The sequence below is a fragment of the Coccinella septempunctata genome, chromosome 5 (assembly GCF_907165205.1).
Source record: "Coccinella septempunctata chromosome 5, icCocSept1.1, whole genome shotgun sequence".
NCBI classification, from domain to species: domain Eukaryota; kingdom Metazoa; phylum Arthropoda; class Insecta; order Coleoptera; family Coccinellidae; genus Coccinella; species Coccinella septempunctata.
In genome coordinates, this window is record NC_058193.1 from 25,493,618 (window position 1) to 25,513,880 (window position 20,263).

General features: G+C 35.0%; 1 protein-coding gene across 3 annotated transcripts in view; it reads right to left on the reverse strand.

Moving 5' to 3' along the window:
• Positions 1-20,263, reverse strand: part of LOC123313383 (serine/threonine-protein kinase 32A) — a 78,983-nt gene that overhangs the window by 26,485 nt on the left and 32,235 nt on the right. For 2 of the 3 annotated variants that reach the window (XM_044898249.1, XM_044898246.1), the window contains exon 3: positions 5,775-5,830. In XM_044898249.1, the coding sequence (XP_044754184.1) occupies positions 5,775-5,830 (56 nt within the window). Of the gene's footprint in view, positions 1-5,774; positions 5,831-16,407; positions 16,494-20,263 lie in introns of those variants that run through there. The other variant, XM_044898247.1, reaches the window with a different exon arrangement.

The window sequence follows — 20,263 nt, forward strand, 5'->3', positions numbered from 1 at the left end:
TTTATGTCAGAAATCGAGAATCATCTCTCAACTTTTTACGAAACTTTTTTTTCTTTATTTTCATTTACTTCAAGGTGAGTTTTGACATTATTCAGACTACTAATTTATTTATTATTAGACTATGGTTTCATCACAGAACGCCTCAATTACTAATGTGTTCTGTGATGAAACCAGAGTGTTATAATAAATAAATTATTAGATATTAGATAAAACCATAAATATAATGCACGAAACATGAAAGAATGCCTGAATAATCACATAATTCTATCATTATAGTTCTAAGTGAATAATGTCAAAACTTACCTTGAAAATTCAATATAAACTTTCTTTTATATCACTTGGATTTGAAAGCCAGGGACATTCCAAGGTTTGTAAAAAGATGAAAGCAACCGAAGGGCACGAATATAAATTAAAAAAATACCTTTCGATTGGAAGAGTATTTTCTATTATTCACAAGGTTGGCGAACTGAAATCGTCCATTAAACTTCTGACATTCCAAATCGCCATATAGCAATATCTCAATGTTTGAGCTTCTGTCTTTGTCTCTGCTCACGAAGTTTGATAGACCAGTGAATATTGGCCCATAAATCACAAGTGATTTGTGAACTCTGAGAGAATATCAAATTATGATAATTTTATGCATTCATGGTGGTTAAACACATTTATCCTCGAAACAAACGAGTTGGAAAAATTGAATATTTCAGATGTATGCAAGTATGTGACTTCCTGAAACGAAATTACAGACGGGTATTCATATTGGAATCATATTTTCCCCTGCGTCAAGTGAAATACCAAAAAAGTAACATTTTGGTGTCAGGTTTCCAATGAAGATCATGTTACTGTACAACTCATTCGAAATGGCTCTCAATTGCCTCGACAAACTCCCACAGGCTAGTTTTAAATCGATCGAAAGATTCTAGTGGAAAAAGGAAGTTCGAAGAGACAATTTGTCGCGAGAAAAATGGTCCCGAACGGTCTGAAAAAGGAGAATATGTAATTTAGTCCTCCTAAAAGACCTTTTTCCGATTCGCCAGCACAAAGTAATCCTTGCATTAGACATGGATCATTAAATCGCAATGGGTCGGTCGACTCTCATGAAAGATTTAATCTCAGTTCGATTTTGTGAAAGTCGGCACTAGAAGGATAGTTATTTCAAAGGCTAATGAAGAAACTTAATAAAAGCCTTAAAATTATAACAATTTTCTTGAATTCATTTCTTGGTGGGAATTAATGGAATTGGAAAATTTCAGCCATGATTAAGATCATAGTTGTCTTGTTTCGATTGATAATCTCGGCCAAATAACGATCAAATCGTGAAAAATTGAACTTATTCGAATGTCCCCAGAAGAAAAAAATCTTAAACTGTCAAGTATGAGGAGCGTGGTGCCCATTCAATGGGCCCTCTTCTACAAATCTATTTCTCTTGAAAATGATCTGTGAACTATTGCCTCACAGGTGGAGCTCCATCTAGTTAGAAGTGTGAAATCATTTTGCCAGCCTAATAAAGTTGGTTCTCTAAACTTGCTGTTATCATTATTATTATAATTCCAAGAGAAATGGATTGGTGAGAGAGGGCTGATTGAATGGTCACCACGCTTCCAGACTTGACACCTACAAAGTTTTTGCTTTGGCGACATTCAAAGTCGGTATTGTATAAAACAAAGCCTCGATATGTACAAGAATTGAAGGTAAGAATAAGCATAGCATACCAAGAAATGTAAGTTGCAATTTTCCAAAACGTAAGTGCACAATTTGAAAATGGGTTAAAATGCTAGACAAAATTCTGAAAATCTTTTATACTGAAAATCTTTTCATTATTTTGATGTTTCATTACAACTGTTGCTATAGTAATTATTGTACACTTTTTGATTTGATGGAAGCGAAAGCTGGACGCCCTACTGGCAACATATTAAACAGCTCGAACAAACGCAACAACGTCATCTAAGACAAATAATGCACATCAGATGGTTCTACAAAGTTTCAAATGCAGAAGTCTTGCAACGCGCGAGTTGTATACCATTTGAGACTCAAGTAACGAGGGACTGACTCATATGGAGCGGCCACATTCTGAGGATGCAAGACACAAGACTCCCCAAAATAGCTCTCTATGGCGAATTCACAGAGGGAGCCCGGAAACCAGGAGGCCAGTATAAACGGTTTAAGGATATACTGCATCAATCCCTAAAATCAGTTAATGCCAAACATAACAGATCACAGTGGAGGTCTTTGGTCCACAGTTGTTATAGAGACTCGAGAAGAATACAGCGGCGATCAGGTCAGGTTGATGACCATCCATGCCTGGAGTGTGGAAGGATCTGTAGGTCACGGTTGGGTCCCTTCAGTCAAAGGAGGGCACACAGTCACAAGTAGCCCTAAGAAATTATAAGTTTGATCACACCGATAGTTTTGCTTACAGTCTTTTTGTAGAATTATTCTCGGTAACGGGATACAGCAATGAATGAATGAATGATGGAAAAACTAACGATGAAGGTCAAGTGTATGGCATTAATGAAAAGGCAATCAAATTACCTTTTAAACAAGTTATCACTCAACTCCCCTTCCTATTCGAGATTTTAGTTGTTTTCAAGTTCACAGGGTTGATACAATTAAACTGATTGGAACAAACCGTATAAAATACGTGAGGGCCGAGATATAAAGGGGGGACCTTTTCAAATTTACACACTGTATGTATGAATTGTTAGCCGAAATCAAACTAAACTTTCAATTTTAATGACGAAGAGCGTTGAACTGCTGAAGCGCATTGAATGTCGGGTGTATTCGAGCTGAAAAAAGATACATAATTCAGTATTTGTTTGAACTCCGCTCCCAACAATACACGTTCGTACTGAATAGGAGCTCATCTATGCTGTACGCGCTAATTTGGTTGCTTGTTCGCGCTTGCCTCTACGCGTTCGTCGAAATGAGATTTCCAAGTTCAGAAATTGTAGTTGCCATTGTTGCAGGAATATATTTGTTTACATAATTATTCGTTTCATTCAATGTGCGAATAGAGTATATTTTCATATTTCAGCGACTTGTTTCGACGTGTATTCGTGACATTTCTAGATTACTCAACTTGAATATGAGACAAGTTTTGATGTTTTGAATTTACACTGTTGAACAATGGCTCCGATTCGCTCTAGAAATAATTATTCTCATTTATATAAATACCGTGTTCACTGAAAAGTATAAAAGTTTGGAGCATGTTGAATTTATGCCATATCAAAAATGGCACGCTCTTGGAGTTATGTGAGATTCTGCTCAGAGCTGGCTTAAGGGGAGTAGAGAGGCCTTCTCTCGGATCTGTAACTATTTAAAGCAACAACGAATATTACCTTCAGTACAGAATTATGCAATCTTTTTGCAACATCAAATACGAAAGGAGTGAGTTGAAAGTTGAATGTTTTGAAGAAGTTTTGAACTAAACGCCAGATTGTTCTATCAATTGAAGTATTTGAAGTATGGAATCTTCTATCTGTGATTGTTCTGGTTCTGCATCGGTGAATGGTTTTAACAACGACTTCGACAGAGAGCAGTTTTGTAAGTTGTCTCGAGATTTATTCTTTTTTTGTTCCATTCAAGGCTGTTTCGTAGTTATTATTATAGATCTGTTTCCAATCTTTAATTTATTTTCTACTTGAGCAGCTACTCTGGAAAGAACGTGACCCTATCCAGCAACGATCCGAGGCTTGTTGATGAAACCCAATATCTTGGCAGATCTTCACACTTAAAAGATTAATCTGTTTATATCCATGCTCTTCAAAACCACTATGGTCCGTCATGTGCAAATCAAAACTTGAATATTTTTGTCAATTATTCATTTTTTATATCCTTGAATCTCAACAGGGAAAACCCAGAAACAAAAATTCGTAAGCTTATAACAAATGGAATAATTTTTGTCTCTCGAACAAACAGTAGGAATACATTCGATCGTGGTTACAAATCATGAAGCAAATTTATCATGATATGTCAGAGTTCATCAGAATCAATATAAAATAGAATCATGGAAGAAGTTTTTTATTATCCACTAGCTAACGGCAGATGTTGTCCTGCCATAATAAGGGGGTGTTTATGCATGAAGAAACCTAAAAACTAAGACCTTGAAAATTTACGAATCTAATGGGCAGATAAATTAGATCGGTCCCTTTCTTAGGTATTAGTTCTAAGTATTGCTGTATGAACCCACCCTTAGTAATTGGAAGTGAAGAAAGAGTTAAAAAGTTGATTAAAAATTTCATGAAAAGTTTTTATTTCAAACATCACCAGTAACTGACGTGGTCAATCTAATTGAAGAAATGAATAGTGAAGTGTACTTTATACATTCCATTCTTTCCGTTCAGAAGAAAGTGATGATGCATATATCAAACGATCTTCAATTTTGAATTGCAACGGTTCCGATGTCAAGGTAAATAAATAAAATTAAAATTATAACTTCCATGAGAAAATAATCAAATGGTCCATGTTCTACACGAAATGACCACAGGTATATTTATATGGTGTATTTTCAAATAGTGAAAAATTAAAATTGATTAGATGAAGCTCATTTTTTATTTATGTACCTACCCTTTATATTCAATAGTTATTATTTTCAGCATTCGGGATAGCTATATCGATACCCTATAATAATTTCCATTGGTATTGATGAATTTATAATTCAGACTGCGGCTTTCCAATTTAGCTCGTGGGATTTGCTGTATCAAAATTCACCTATGAGCGAATAAATTTATATTTCCGAATATTATTCCGAATGAAACACCACTCAATTACTCGGTTTCGCGGTAACTTGGCTTTTTAATTGCATAATTTTCCATAAAATCATAAATGTTTTGAATATCTATTGATGTTCAGTTTGATGAATCAACCATAATTTTGACTAAATTATAGATATTCCTTACGAACCATATGTTGAATATTATATGAATGAATATGAATGAAAATGATGAATATTATTATCGATTCAGAGAGATGATTGGTTAATAGTTACGCAAAATTTTTGTATCTCAATTTCGATGAAGGCAGCCTAATGGTCAATTGCATAAATGAATAAGGGAGTTACCAATCTCATAATATGGGTGAAGATCTCACACGATGATCATGACAGAAAAAAAATCCAATTTCTTGTCAAGTTGATTTCCTAAACTAATTATTTTAACAGTTCCTTATTCGTTGGGTCGTCTTTTTTTACGTATCAAAATTTTTACAAGTTTCAGGAAGACATGAGTATTCTGGATATTGATTTCTGTAGAATAAATTCCAATTACCAGAAGATAACAAATATTTCCAATCAGACATGTATTATTTCGAATTAACTGTAAATGGTTCATTCAACACTGAGGACGAGTTCACTTAAATTTTTCTCACTTACTTCTCGATCTTTATGATTCCGAAGAACATTACTTTCAACTATCAAAAAATAGCCCATAAACCTGGAACTCAGGTCGTAAAGTCTCGAAGTAATTGAAACTGTTCTCACTCATCCTATCTCAATGCAGCGCCATCCTCAAGATGGATGTGAAAATTGAAACTTGCTTGACTTACCGAGAAACCCGTGAAACATAGGGATGATGGATATTAAAAATTCAGCAACATAAGTCAACAAGGGAATATCACTTATATTTCAAATGTTCTTCAGTTTTCCGTTTAAGAACGTTAGGGGAATTCTTTTCTCTTGAGAAGGTTCCATATTAAATGTAAAGAACTGTGTGAAATGAGTTCATATGTCATTCCTTATTTTGGAGTGAAGCACTAGTTTCGTCTATACAAATTTTACTCACCTTGCCGAAACTTCCTTTTCCAATGGCTCTCAGTATTTGAAAATGATCGAAGTTCACTGAAAGAAAATATTCAATTAATTATTTATTCTCTTACATAAAAACAGTTTTATTACGATAAGTCGACTCAATTTTCTTCTTCGGTATTTCTAGCTTACCATTTATCTTGAAATTTTAAGAAACGAAATTCAAAGGGAAATATAAGAAGTTTATTATACATAAAAAATATATGAAAAATAAATAATAAAGAAGATACTATGAGTAAATCACTTATTAAGCTATGTATTTTTTTTTCTAATATTACGAATTGCGAATGCTGTAACGAAAGCATTCTTCATCCTGATCACAGATTAGAAACGGATTGACCAAAAGTTCGGGCTTGTATCATCAAGCCCTTTTTTGAGCACAACAGTTATCAGTTCCCATATTCCCGAACATTATTGTCAGAGACTATGCTTATTATTTTTTGAAACTTTATAGTGTTTTCACACCCAATCTTTGGAACAAAATCAATTAAAAAATTGAAATAACCTCAGGAGCAAATCTGTTATTTCAGCACTGTTCGGCACAGAACACTAATATAATAATCATGTGCTGCCAGAGATCCAAGAGACGCTGTCTATTAGCCTGGTCATTCCGGGTCTTTTGTAATTCAAATGCGGACAATAACACCAGCAATATCGAAACTGGCCCTCTGAATTGATTAGCATTTGCACTGCATGATTTGAAATGAATGTGTTTTTTTTTTGAGTTTATGAAAAAACAATCTTGATAATATACGAGGATATATTGAAAAATGATTAGCCTACTATAGAAACAAACAAAATTTCAATGTCAAAATATTTTATTACTCAACATAATCTCCTCTTAATTGGATACATTTATTACAGCGAACCTGCAACGTCTCTAGACCTTTCAAAAAGAATGTTTCTTCTTTCTCTGAAAACCAGACCTCCACAGCACTCATTACCTCCTCGTTGGAAGAAAATTTACGACCTTTTCAAATTTTTTCAGTTCAGGAAAGAGATGATAGTCAGATGGAGCCAAATCTGGTGAATAAGCGAGGTGTTCTAGTAATTCAAACCCTAAATCACAAATTTTATGAATGGCAGCATGAGATTTGTGTGCAGAGGCTTTGTCCTGCAAAACCAAAACACCTTTGGATAGCTTTACGCATCTTTTCTCTTTAATTTTTTCCCGTAGAGTGGTCAGTAATGTCGAATAGTAATCTCCGGATTCTCCGGTTATTGTTCTACCCTTATCTAAAAAAATCAATCATGATTACCCCATGGCAATCCCAGAAAACTAAAGCAACAACTTTTCCAGCAGATTTTTGGACACGAAACTTCTTAGGTCTTGGAGAACCAGAGTGTCGCCATTCCATCGATTGTTGCTTTGTTTCTGGATCGTAGAAATGTACCCAAGTCTCATCCATAGTAACAATTCGGTTTAAAAAGTCTACATCGTTTTCAAATCGAGCACAAATCGAACGCGATGCTTCTACCCTTGCAAGCTCTTGGTCAACATTCAAACATTTGGGGATCCATTTGCAGCAATTTTTCTCATATCCAAATTGACGTGAACTATATGATCAACGCGTTCGTATGAAATATTCAGTGCTTCAGATATCCGTTTTAGCCCAATTCGACGGTCTGATAAAATCATGTCATGAACTGCATCGATATTTTCGGGGACTGACACAGAAACTGGCCCTCCTGATCGGTCATCATCTTAAATGGAATATTTACCTCTTTTGAAGTTTGCAGTCCAATTTTTCACGGTCGCATATGAAGGACATTGGGGTATTAAGGATATCTTCGTGAATCTGCATACCTCTTAACCCTTTTAAGTACAGGTACTTGATGATGGCTTGATACTCCAATTTTTCGATTTTCACAAGTGATCAAAATAAAAGTTAAAGCGTGTTTTAATTTTCTGTGGAAGCCAAACAACTCAGCGAAAGAATTGCAGTCCAATTTTTCACGGTCGCATACGAAGGACATTGATCACCAAGGGTATTAAGCATATCTTCGTAAATCTGTTTACCTCTTAACCCTTTTAAATACAGGTAGATACTCGATGATACTCTGAATTTGATGGTATAGGTGGACTGTATTATAGATTGTTGAGCACTGATTTTAAACTTATTTATTCACAGAAAAGCAAGAAATTTTATAGATATTGATACATATGTGAATATATCGTCACGCTTGTGGTGGTGTGCGTGGGTGAATGTTAACTCTTGACGACTGATTCTGGTCTTTATGTCTTTTCGTTGGATCTGGTCTTTTCCCCATCATCAAGTCGTATTGGGTTGGGAAATACCATGGTTGTTTCTAGGGGCGCGAAAGATCTCTGGAGCGGCGGGAACATACTCGATACCCCAATTTTTCGATTTTCACAATTTCGGTGAACATCTTCCTTCTTTTAATTCATTGCGTAACTCTGGTTCACTTTTTTGACCTCAAAATTTACACTGACACTTCTTATGAGTGATTGTTCTTTGCTATTGCAAGGAATATTTTTTTATGCATGGCCTAGACCAGTGTCTAGACTAACTAGATATCAAAATACATAATACATCCTCGTATATACATTTCTTCTTCATATTGAAGGGATTATTCCAACAAGACAAAACTCATCTGTTCCTACAAAATTCAAATCAAGCAATCTAGCAGACATCCATAAGTGTCCAATGGGTCATATATATATATATAGCACAAACATGGTTATATCCCTAACGTTGTCGAACGTGAGAAAATCTAACTCACATAAGTATGCTACGTGCCTTGGCTGATAAACAGCAGAATCTGTTTCCAGATAAAAGCAAAATAGGGTACCTGTTTATTCGATGGTATATTTTTTTTCGCAAAAAAAAGATTTGATTCAACCAGAAATGCAATGTAATTTTACCACCATGTTTGGAATGGAGTTGAATTTCAAAGAATGTCTCGGTAGAGGACAGTTATTTCAAAATTCAAAAGAAAGTCCTACTTGTATAATAATTTTAAATCAAGTTCATTCATGTTCTATGATATTATCTTCCCTAAATATTCAATTCTAGGAAAGCATTTTCCATCCCTTCATTTCAACGTGAGTAACTTACAAGAGAATTCAGACCCTTGCGAAGTCTACTTGATGTAATGTTAAACATGAAGTTCGCAGTCTCCTTGCTCGATCTTGACAACTTATTTAGAACTGAACCCTCCTCACTGATATTCCGCTCTTGTTGGTGTCATATTTCATGACCCAAATACCATGAATAGCAGTTGCTGAATGATTTGGTATTCAAGTCAAGAGCACCCACTTCAAATGTTTCGACTCAGCAAATACACTAAGTGATATCAGTGTCAAATTCGCTGCGGGTTCATCAAAGAATTCCATTTATGTTTTAGATAATGGAATATTTCCTGAGCATACGCAGATGCATCAAGCCACAACAAGACACGATTGAAATGAAAATTCTATTCTTCACGCTTTCCTCGTCAGTTTTCTCGCTATATAAAGGAACTCTCACCTCGATATCAAACTATTTGGAGCAAAAATGAAAACAAAATAATAAGAATTTCTTCAAAATACCATAAAATAAAAAATAAAAATATACTTTATACAGGGTGACAAGAAAAACCTCGGACAATATATACCTAAAACTTAACAGAGAAAAATTTTAATGCAAAAGCTGAGAAAATTTATCGTAAGGATAGCAGTGATAGAATATTCGAGTTAATTTTTTCATAACTCACTTAAGAGTGTTCTACACCGTTATAGTGGTCAGTTCAAAAAGAGAAAATGAATATCTTACGTCAGAAACCACTAATTTGTATGGGGGTTTCATTATAATTCAATTCAATCACCTCAGAAAGTCAGAATTTTTTTATTCGTCAAACGGAAAAAATATAAAAACTTTTTTTCATTGAAGAGCAAATATTCTTTCATGTTATTAACTTTCCGAGGTGCAATTCTCTCTTCTATGAATTTCCACATGAAGAAATTTCTCGAAAAGTCTCGCCATTGGCTACAATTCGTATCCTGGTGAAATTGAAAAAGGACATTCGTTAAGTACTGCCATCTTTTCTAAGAAAGTGGAAACTATTGTAATATCCGTAACTTTTACTTATCGTTCAACCGTTCAAATTTCTTCATTATGAATGCTTCATTTCTTGATTATTTTTTTTTTACAATCCACAATATCAGATTCAATTTCAATTTTTAATAAGACGTTCATTTTCTACCTGTATAATTGAAAATTTTGAATTACTCGTCTTCTACTTGATCGAACTCCTTACGAATCATCCATAGAGGTTGAAAGATCAGAAGTTCAATTTTATCGGCTGATTAATCAAAGTTTTCCGAATACAATAGCAAAAGTTTGCCGAACTTCTCAATCGGAAGTTTTAATTTAGTCATGACGACAATTATGGAAACCTTCGAAAGTCCGAATAAGCTCTTGATAACTCTCTTTGTTTTATATTGACTCAATGAAAGCGAGTCCCGTGATGATTATGCCAAATTAAATGGTTGACTACCGGCATTTCAACCCCTGAGACTGGGTATCGTATAATTAAAAAATTTTTTATTCCCCATTGCAAGAAAATGACCAACTAGTAGGTTTATGAAGTCTGGTCACAGTTTTCATTTCGACTTGAAGAAGAACAAAATTATATGTTATATATGCAGATGAGCAGAAATAGAATTTCAAACTGAATTCCAAAAAACCTACCCCTCTTATTTAAAAACGTGAACTGTGAAGTCAACAGTTTTTTAAAAATTTTTTCTCGAATTTATAGGATCATAAGGAATTGAACGAATCACACTACTGAAGTGGCACAATACTAGTTCTACATCCCGAATAAAATAATATGTAGCAAAGCACGTAAAAAACATAAGGGCGGGATTCAAAGCTAACACTCGTATTGAGAGAAGACACATTAATTTCAAGCATGTTGCACCTTCTAATTATAACTGTAGAAGGGTCGAATAAAAATTGATATGAGCTCTAATCTAAACGAAGCGGCTTTAGGCGTTGGGGATGATCTTTGTTACGGGTGGGTTGATGAGTGCTCTAGCTGATTAAGCAGGGAGTTTCAAATTAGGAAAAATGACATCGTGAGAAATATCCACATGAATAATATTAAATCAATTTTAAGTCTAAGCCGATCCAGCGATACTTTCAGTCAGGGTAACTACGGAAAAACCATTTCCATGGAAAAAGAGTAGGGGAGAGTTCCTTTGAACTGGACAGCCCATGAACCGGACGCTACAGTTTTCTAGTACACTCGATAGCAATTTAGCATCCCTTACGTAAATCCCATTTTCGCAACATCGATCGAGATCTCTTGTAAAATGGCTGACCCTGTGGCTCGCGCCTTGTTGCGAAAATGGGATTTACGTAAAGGATGCCAAATCACCATCGAGTGTTTTAAAAAACTGTAGCGTCCGGTTCATGGGCCGTCCAATTCAAAGGAACTCTCCCCTAGAGTTTGAATTTAGTTCTTCACATCAGAGCAACACTACTTCAAACCTATTAAATGCTATGAGGCGGTTTTTCAATGGAAACATGAAAATCGTAATAACACATGATGCCTATGGTACCAAACACTGCCGTTGCTTGGGGGATTTGATACAGCACTCTACGATTTTTATAAACATTATGTTTTATTCAGTCATTACCCAACAATAACAAGCGATTTTCATTATAATAAAACGCCTGACTTTGAGCTCTGGGATTGTGGCAATGAAGCTAAGAACTATTAGGAAAATATAACCTCTTATTAACTCAATCCTTCTCGGTTCCAACTTCATAATTTTGTTGTAGAAGACAGACTGACAAGAAAATGTCATTGCTCCAAGTGGTAACCTCTATTTTCTACATTATATATGCACCAACATTCCCCGAATCACTTTGTGTGTTGAGTATCAGGTTTTGTATATGCTGATTTTCTGAAAATAACTTCCCTTAAATATCTTAAAATCCTTTTTCGAAAATAGATTTTTCGTCTGATGAAGGAGTCTGATATAGACTACGAAACTCCGAAACTCCGAAACCACTTAAAATTATAATTTCAATGTTATTTATTTTCAGGTCATTGTCTGTCAACAATTTTTTCTAGTTAATTTGCTCCTGACAAATTAGTGCAAGAATTTACGCAGGAGCAAATCGTTGATTTCATTTTTAATTGATTTTGTTTCAGAGATTGGGAGTGAAAACCCTAAAAAGTTTATTAAGAAATGCAGAATCCTCCCAGAATAAATTTCAATCGATATCTTAAATATCTCCATGAAAAATTACAGTGGCGTTAAATCTGGAGATCGAGAAAGCTGGACCGTTTTCCAACCGACTGAAAATTTTCTTGCTGATATGTATATTGTAATCTTTCAAGATACAATAAAAATAAATCAATCTGCGCAACTCTAACTAGCACGAAAATAGCATTGGAGCTAACCTACTTTCCATAAACCTCATATTTCATATCAATGAGCTAAAATGCTCAAAGTATTAGTTTTACTCTGATTTGGCAACAACACAACATCAAATATGGTCATTATCAGGAATAAAAATGTACCAGATTCTATACTCGTCTCTCAATATATCAAATTCTATGCTCACCTGAATGTTTTCAGTGAAGTGATGAAAATATTCTGATATGATCAATTATTTCAATTATTCTTTTAAATTTCAATATTTGCAGCCACCTTTAGAAGAGGAATAGTAAGAAAATTTTGGTTTCAGATCTCTAGTTTCTACGGGTGAGAAGAAGTCTTCGAAATCGTCAAAACCTCAATTTTTGCTAACAACTCAAAAACAAAGGATCGAAGGAGGCTGCGGTTCACCATTCTTTATTTCGTAAAAGAGAGCTCAAGAACGTGGGATCTTGTTTGCTCTAGCTCTTCCAGTTTCCATCGAATTTGGGACATCCTCTACATATGTTCACTTGTATTTAGATTTAAAAAAAATCGTTAGATGTTTCGTATTATTTTCCTTTTTTCGATCTCTAATTCACTCCCCTCGAAATCTATTTCCATTCTCGCAACCTGCGACTGTTAACACGTTAAATTGAAGAATAAACAGAATTTCTCATTTGAATGAACACGAAGCGTCTGTCGGGGAGACTTCAATTTCTTCTGTCTACAAAACAAGTGACAAAGAGCGTGAAAATTGTACTGGAGGAATGATGAAATGCGAAAATGTCCAGGGATACCTTTAATTCAGGAGCATCCGACGCAGGGAGAAAGGCAACATTTGTATACATACAGCAGGAAATTATGTTGAATCAGGATATTTTGGTATACTCAATGTTCCCACTAATTAACGGTTCACGACTCCCTTTTAATACGGGATTCCCTCGAAATTTGTCGGAAGCAATGAAAGTTCGTAACGTTCGCAAAACAAACTGCTTTGAAACTGAAAATATTTTGGTTTTAGATCAGACACACGCTACAGAAATAATATTGATATCATACAGGGTGAACTTGGACAATAGACACTATATATTCAAGCTGAAAACTCCGTTGATAACAATAACAGAGGAATGCTAGGTTTATTTGTTTTATCGTTTGAATGTAATAGCAGATAATATGGTTTTCTATGCAAAGTGGATCTTTGGCACTGCTTGTAAACTGTCCAAGCTTTTTGTTCGGCTTATAGTTTGTTTCTTTATTATAGTTTCCCAATAACAAGTCAGATGTCACGTCATTTTTGCGATATTTTTCTCGCTTTCTTTCTTCAATTTGACAGAAATGCTTAAATGCCACACGTAAGCATGAATTTAGGTCGTTTCAGCAAGGGATTTCATATTCAAAATAATTTAGATCGTAAACGTCTTACAGCTGCTCCGCAATCCTTAATAAACGGGTCTCGCATCTCGCTCTGAATACGGTATTTCACATTATGCACCGATCAAATATTCTGAATATATTCAGGATTTCTGAATTTGGAATCGCTGCTTGAATGGCCCTACGGAATTAGTGTTAATTAGAATAATTAGTAAAGGCGAGAATCTGACTCAAAATTGATTCAGAAATTATTCTTGATTTGTACGTTGTGGTGAATGAAATTTCTCTGATGCGCAGGAATTTGTATATTTACCAGAGCAACCAACCGCTTTCGAAATTACCATACCTAATTTACACCAGAGAGGGAGGTGACTTGGGACCAGTAGCGTACCGTAGGGGGGGGGCGGTGGGGCGGTCCGCCCCAGGCCCCGCACCAGCATAGGCCCCCAAATGATGGGCAAAAAAAAACCAAACATATTTTAAAAAAAAACATGTCAATTTTGACGAATTAATCCAACAATTTTCAGAAGTCAAGTCTCGCAAAAAAACATTTTAATATGTTCTTTGTTTTTACTATTCATTGAAATTTGTATGTCTTGTTTTCACTCGTTACTGTACAACATATAACTATGTAATTTCAGAGTAAAATATATTATGTAATTTTAAAATTAAAAATCATTATAAACATACCTATTTATGTCTGTTGTCTGCTACCTTCATTGTGCTTGATAGTAATTTATATTTGTTATCGAAACTGTTTGAGTGACAGTGAAAAGACTTATTAGTGTTACTATGTGGGGTGTTCATCACGATGCATTAAAACTAACCTTCAAAAAATTTTGAGGAAAAGTTTCATCTTTAAATATATTCTATAGGGCCCCCTCATCAAAAGCCGCCCCAGGCCCCGAACTATGTCGGTACGCCACTGCTTGGGACACCTCGGGATGGATTATAGATACTTATCTTCCTATTTGTGAAAAATACAAAAGTTTAAAATAAAATGTAACACACTGCACAAGGTCATTATAAACGTTTGTTATATAGCAGTATGAATCGAAATATCTTGATTCCACCAATTTTGATAATAAACGAAATTAATTCAGACGCATAACACCCGCCGATAATTAAATCAACGAATGTTACGATCTAACTAACTACCATCACTCAAAGTATCAACAGAAATTCTATTTCATCTATATAGAGTAAATGCTAACCATGGTTTCGGTCTCCTTGACCTCGTCAGAGCAACATTACTTGTGATTTGTGAGTCATTAGTCACTGGTCTCTCAAACTTTAGTGTTATAAACAGAGACACAGAGACATCTATGGCCACAAACGCAGAAAACTGGCAGCGAGTAGTACTCGAACAAAAGCGGGTTACGAACAGATATTTGCTATAGGTAAATATACCTAGTCAAAGAGGTTAGGTTAGGCAGAGTTTGTCTCTGGGCTAGGTTAACTCTATAATCTTTGCATATAGTGGCATGTTAGCAAGAGAAGCAGCGAATGAGGCAATGAATGAAGATATCATCGAAAATACACTAGAGACTGCAGGAAACCATAGATGAATTACTCAAATAGTGCATCAAATGGAAAATCCAAATCAATGGAAGAAAGACTCAAGCAATATTACTGCAAAAGAGAAGATTGAGGATAGAAGAAAACCTTGAAGTTGATGGAGAAGAGGTTGAATGGGAAAATGAAGCAACATACCTAGGAGTGAAGCTTGACAGAGGACTAACATGGAAAAACCACATCAAATGTGCAGTTGATAAAACAAAAGCCGCAATGAGTAGACTTCATCCACTCATAGGCAGAAGTCATATGAATAAGAACATCAAGTTGACGATGATTAAAACTATCGCGCAACCACAACTCACATATGGATCGGCGGCATGGGGCTTCGCAGCCAAGATCCACATCAAGAGAATACAGACCACTGAGAATAAACTCCTTGGAATGGCGATGGATGTACTCTGATACATTGGACTTGGAATGGGAACCAGTTACAGAATTTATGAAGAGAAAGGTGGAATGGATATTCGACAAAGCCAAACAACATCCAAATGAGGAACTACGAAAATTAGTCGACTACGATCCAACAGAAGAAGCTAGAAGGTCAAGGACCTACCACCGAAGACCGAGAGATCAGTTAAGGATTTAATTGTAACCAAAGAAGACCTTAACCTATAAAAGATATAGGCAGCATACAACTATAAACACGACTATGATCGTGTGAGAGTCCAGAAACCATAAGAGTCAACTGGTTAATAGGCAAAATGCTCAGAACCTATGAAGAAGCAGTTTTGGGTTTTTAGTGGGTCTCGAGCTCAGAAGAGTGAGAATCCCCACACTGTTCCCCCTCAGGAGAGGGTGTGTTCGTCTGTCTTGCAGATTTTCCCCCTGCTACATCCAAAAAAAAAATCTAGCACTCTCCTGGGCAAGCGGCTATAGACTGACATGATAGCAGTATTGTAAAGTAGAAGAATATTATTATATCTTATCAATTCCTAGATTTGAACAGATATCCAACAGTATTTGTACAGTGGACGATGTAGGCCAAATGTTCCCCCAAGCTGATCGGAAAATTGACAGTCCGAGAAGATTTATGAACCCCCTTGGTTCAAGCTCCTGATCCCCTGTTATCAAGTCAGAAGTTTAGAAGGAATAGGAGACAATTTGCACTGACCGTTCTTAACATGTTTCAATGTAGAGCGAGTTGGTACTTTTCCAACACTAAACTAGTGAAAAACCAACACTGGGAAAAATACGCAGCATTTTCATCTGCGATAATGATCGTTCTGATACTGAAATAAAACAGAATTGCATAAAAAAGCAATCACCAAAATATGTCACAGCATACCTGTTCGTGAATTATTCATTGAATGGAAATTACTGAAAATGAGAGCAACAACAATCACGACACCCCATGAATATTTTCAACTCGACAAGTTCTACGGTCTAATTCATAACACGCCTACGTGATCAGAATAAATTATCGAGGAATAAATCGCACATCAATATAGTTTCCCACGTGTTGCAGTAAATCTCCATGAACCAAATAACAATTCGTTTCTGCACAGGGGTGGAACTTAATTTCGAATATTCTCCTCCAATTCACAACTATACGCCGAATCTGGGAAATAATCATTTTAAAATTTTGATACTTGCGTGTTCTAGATTGACACCTATACTCCATTCACTTTTATTTTAGCACTCGTTTGGCCATGGAAATTTGACACATTTCACTCTGTATAGTACGGAAATGTGGGATTATGACGCTTTTCAAAACATTTTTGGGTTTTTAATCAGCGCTATGTTGCCCGTTCTACGTGAAAGTTTCTGTTATTACGTTTTTTATCATGTCGAATCTCTTCGCAAAATATGTGACGAACATAATTGAAGTTTATACAAACTGATTGAAGGCATACCAAATCCAGTTATTTGCATGGAAAATACAAGAGATCAGTATAATACAAAATATACACTAGCTAGAGGGCAGTTAATGTTCGTTATCTTATTTGGCTAAAGTTTGAATAGGTTACATCATTTGTAGGTTTCAAAAATATTAACCCGAAGATGAATTGCATATGATGCAGTGGTTGGGAATGGGTATCTCCCGAAGGAATTAACAGATAATTACAAGAATATTGAATTCTTCAACAAAAATCATCTCGCATCAATATAAGTAAAAGGAACTAAAGGAAGTTTCAAGTCAAGATGAACTTCACCTTTGAACAAAATTTCATATGAATAAACCATTAACAGGACAACTGGCCCGTATTTGTGGCTGTTCATCTTAATACCAAAGATTGCTCTTTGTTAATACATTGATATAATAAAAATAATTAGGTATTTATTGGTACCTTAAGACATTTACAATGTATTATAGTATATATAGTATATAATATATAGTATATAAGTCTATTGAAATAGAAAAATCAATTTTCGGGAACTTATTTTACGATGATATTCATCGAAAATCCTGTAGTAAACTTTTCGCATTAATTCACTCAAACATAAAATTCTCAATTGCCACCACTTTTTTGGGTCTCCCAATAGAAGGAAATTCTTTGTCATCCTCTTCATTCACAATCTTTCTGATTGTGGAAAAATTCAGCTGAAATATAAGTCATTTAGATTCAGATGAAACATTATATAAATTCTCTTACATTGAATATGTTCGCTACCGTCTGACGTATTGTGGATTTTAGAATATCAGGGTATAACTATTTGAATGAGCGGACCTGAATTCGAAATAGCACTTCCTGAAACCCTGTCTCTTTTTTCAATCACTTTCGGCATTTTCGTAATAAAAATTGATATTACTTGTGGCAACGGCGTTATGACATTAACGACATTTGATGAGTGCCAACTTTACTCCGTTCTAGTTACAAAAACTTGAGAAAATTATTTCATGGCCAACCGACTGCTAAAATAAATGTGAATCATAGATTAATCTATGATGTGAATGGAGTATACCTTATACAGAGTGTAATTGAATTAATCGCCAAAACATTGTGGGTTTTTCATAAAGAAGTTTTTGAGCAGCCCCTCCAAATATCGAACATGAAATGTAACTTTGAATTATTTTCTGATTGGAGTCTTATAGCAGTAAAAAAAATTGGTGCTGTTATCCTACAATATCAGCATGATACTATAGCTAATTTTTTGTTTTTCCAAAAAATTTCAAGAGACCTTATTTGTTCGGAATGAATCAAGCCATCAAAAAGTTTCATCTGAAACAAATTTTAGGAGTGGCTTTTACTACACCTTTCAATTATAGGGAAACAACAACAACATTTTTATTGATTGCTGCCATGGAATGTATGTTCGATTTCATTTCTCACAAGTTTCTGTTTTCTTAAAAAAAAACTAAATATTGCTTTTCAGGTGCCATTTTTAGGGAGCTCTATCTAAGTGAATAATATGAAAGACCCACACAATTTTTCGACAAGGACTCACCAATAAAAATTTTTTCTTAAGTATTCATTTACACTGTATATAGTGCTTCTGTCTTCCTGTAGAATCATCTGCAAATAATTGGTAATCATATGAGAAACATAGCTATAACACTACTTTTTTGTGTTATGATGATATGCCGCTACAAAAACGACAATATTTCAAATGAAATCGCTGCAAGCAGCAAACTGTCAACCGTTTGTGAGACATACGAATGATCCAGGTATCCAGGCGATATTCATTTATCATTCAAAAGGGTGTCATACCATCATCGTTCAAAAATATTTATCCATTCCCCCCGTTTTTTCACAGCTCACCAGCAAAATATTCACGTTAGTCGAATCCAACTGTGCCAGCCTGTTTTGTATCGAAAAAACTGATACGCGTAATACAATCTTTGATGTACCTACTCGGAAAATCAATTGTTCAGCCAATGAAAAACGAATATTCAATATACGCATCGAAAGCCAGATAAACTCATTGTTTCGAAAATTTGAACCATTATATTACGATTAATTCAGAAACATTCTGCTTTGTGAAATGTCAATGGTTCAACCTTGATGAAATGGAGTAGCAGAAATATTCTGCTAGCTTAAAGTAGAGCTCAATTCTCCTGATTTCAGGCTCAAAACTCGTATTACATATTCAAAAATCTCTCGATATAATAAAACTGGGCTAATTGATAAGTTCAGTGATAAGAATTGCCAAGAAACTTTGATTCTAAAAAAAACTCCCGTCATTTTTCAAATCTATCAAAATATTTGTGATGAGAGCTCTCCTGTCTTTGAGTTTGGGCTGACAGGACCCATTAAAATATCAAAGTATTCGAGGATAGTACGTCATGATTTACTTTTTAAAGGTGCTAATTCTAATGAATAATATGTCCTCATTGTATAAATGAGGATTGTTGCCTTATTAACTTCACTGTAACAATAAGTATAGGTAAGGTATATTTTAATCAAACAACCATTGGCAAACTCATCTTTATTTCGGAGCTAGGATTGGCCTTAATGCATACTGATGAAGGGGCCAATCCTAGCTCCGAAATATAGATGAGTTTGCCAATGGTTGTTTGATTAAAATATCCCTTTTGCCGAGTTCCCAAATACCTTTTGTTATAATATGATTACACCATGATTTCAGACCCATGTTTCAAATTTACTTTTGATTTTCCTGGATATACTTCTTTTTCAGAATATTGGTTTTTGCCTGCCTTATCCTGAAAATTATCCTTAAGATTTGGTGTAATCAAAATCGATTTTCGGTTAGGTAACTTTACCATGAAGCTAACAGAATCGATTAAAAAAAAGCCGTTTGTTCCCATCACCTAATTTTGCCCTGAATACCGACCATCGCAAAATTCATCCTCATGGAAGTATTAGCACAAGTTCTCTGACATCGGCGATTCAATTGTTTATATATTGCAAAGATTTTCATAGCGATATATGACAAAATTACGCTGAAATTATTCAATATTACCTCACACGTGGTAATTTCTACTTTTCAACTGAGTCAGTACGTAATTCAGGCTATTGCTCAAAGATGTGACGCAGTCTTGAGCTCGAATCGTATGTACTATACTTCCCCTTTAGTTATGGCAAAGAAAATCTGAGGTGGTTCTGCTACCTTTACGGGGTTCCATTTACATCGAATTGTGAAAACGGTAAATATGTGAATCCAGCAGATTGAATCACACCTTAGTAGATATTCGAGAACTTTTTGGAAATTGAGATTTATTTCGCAATGTAACTACGAAA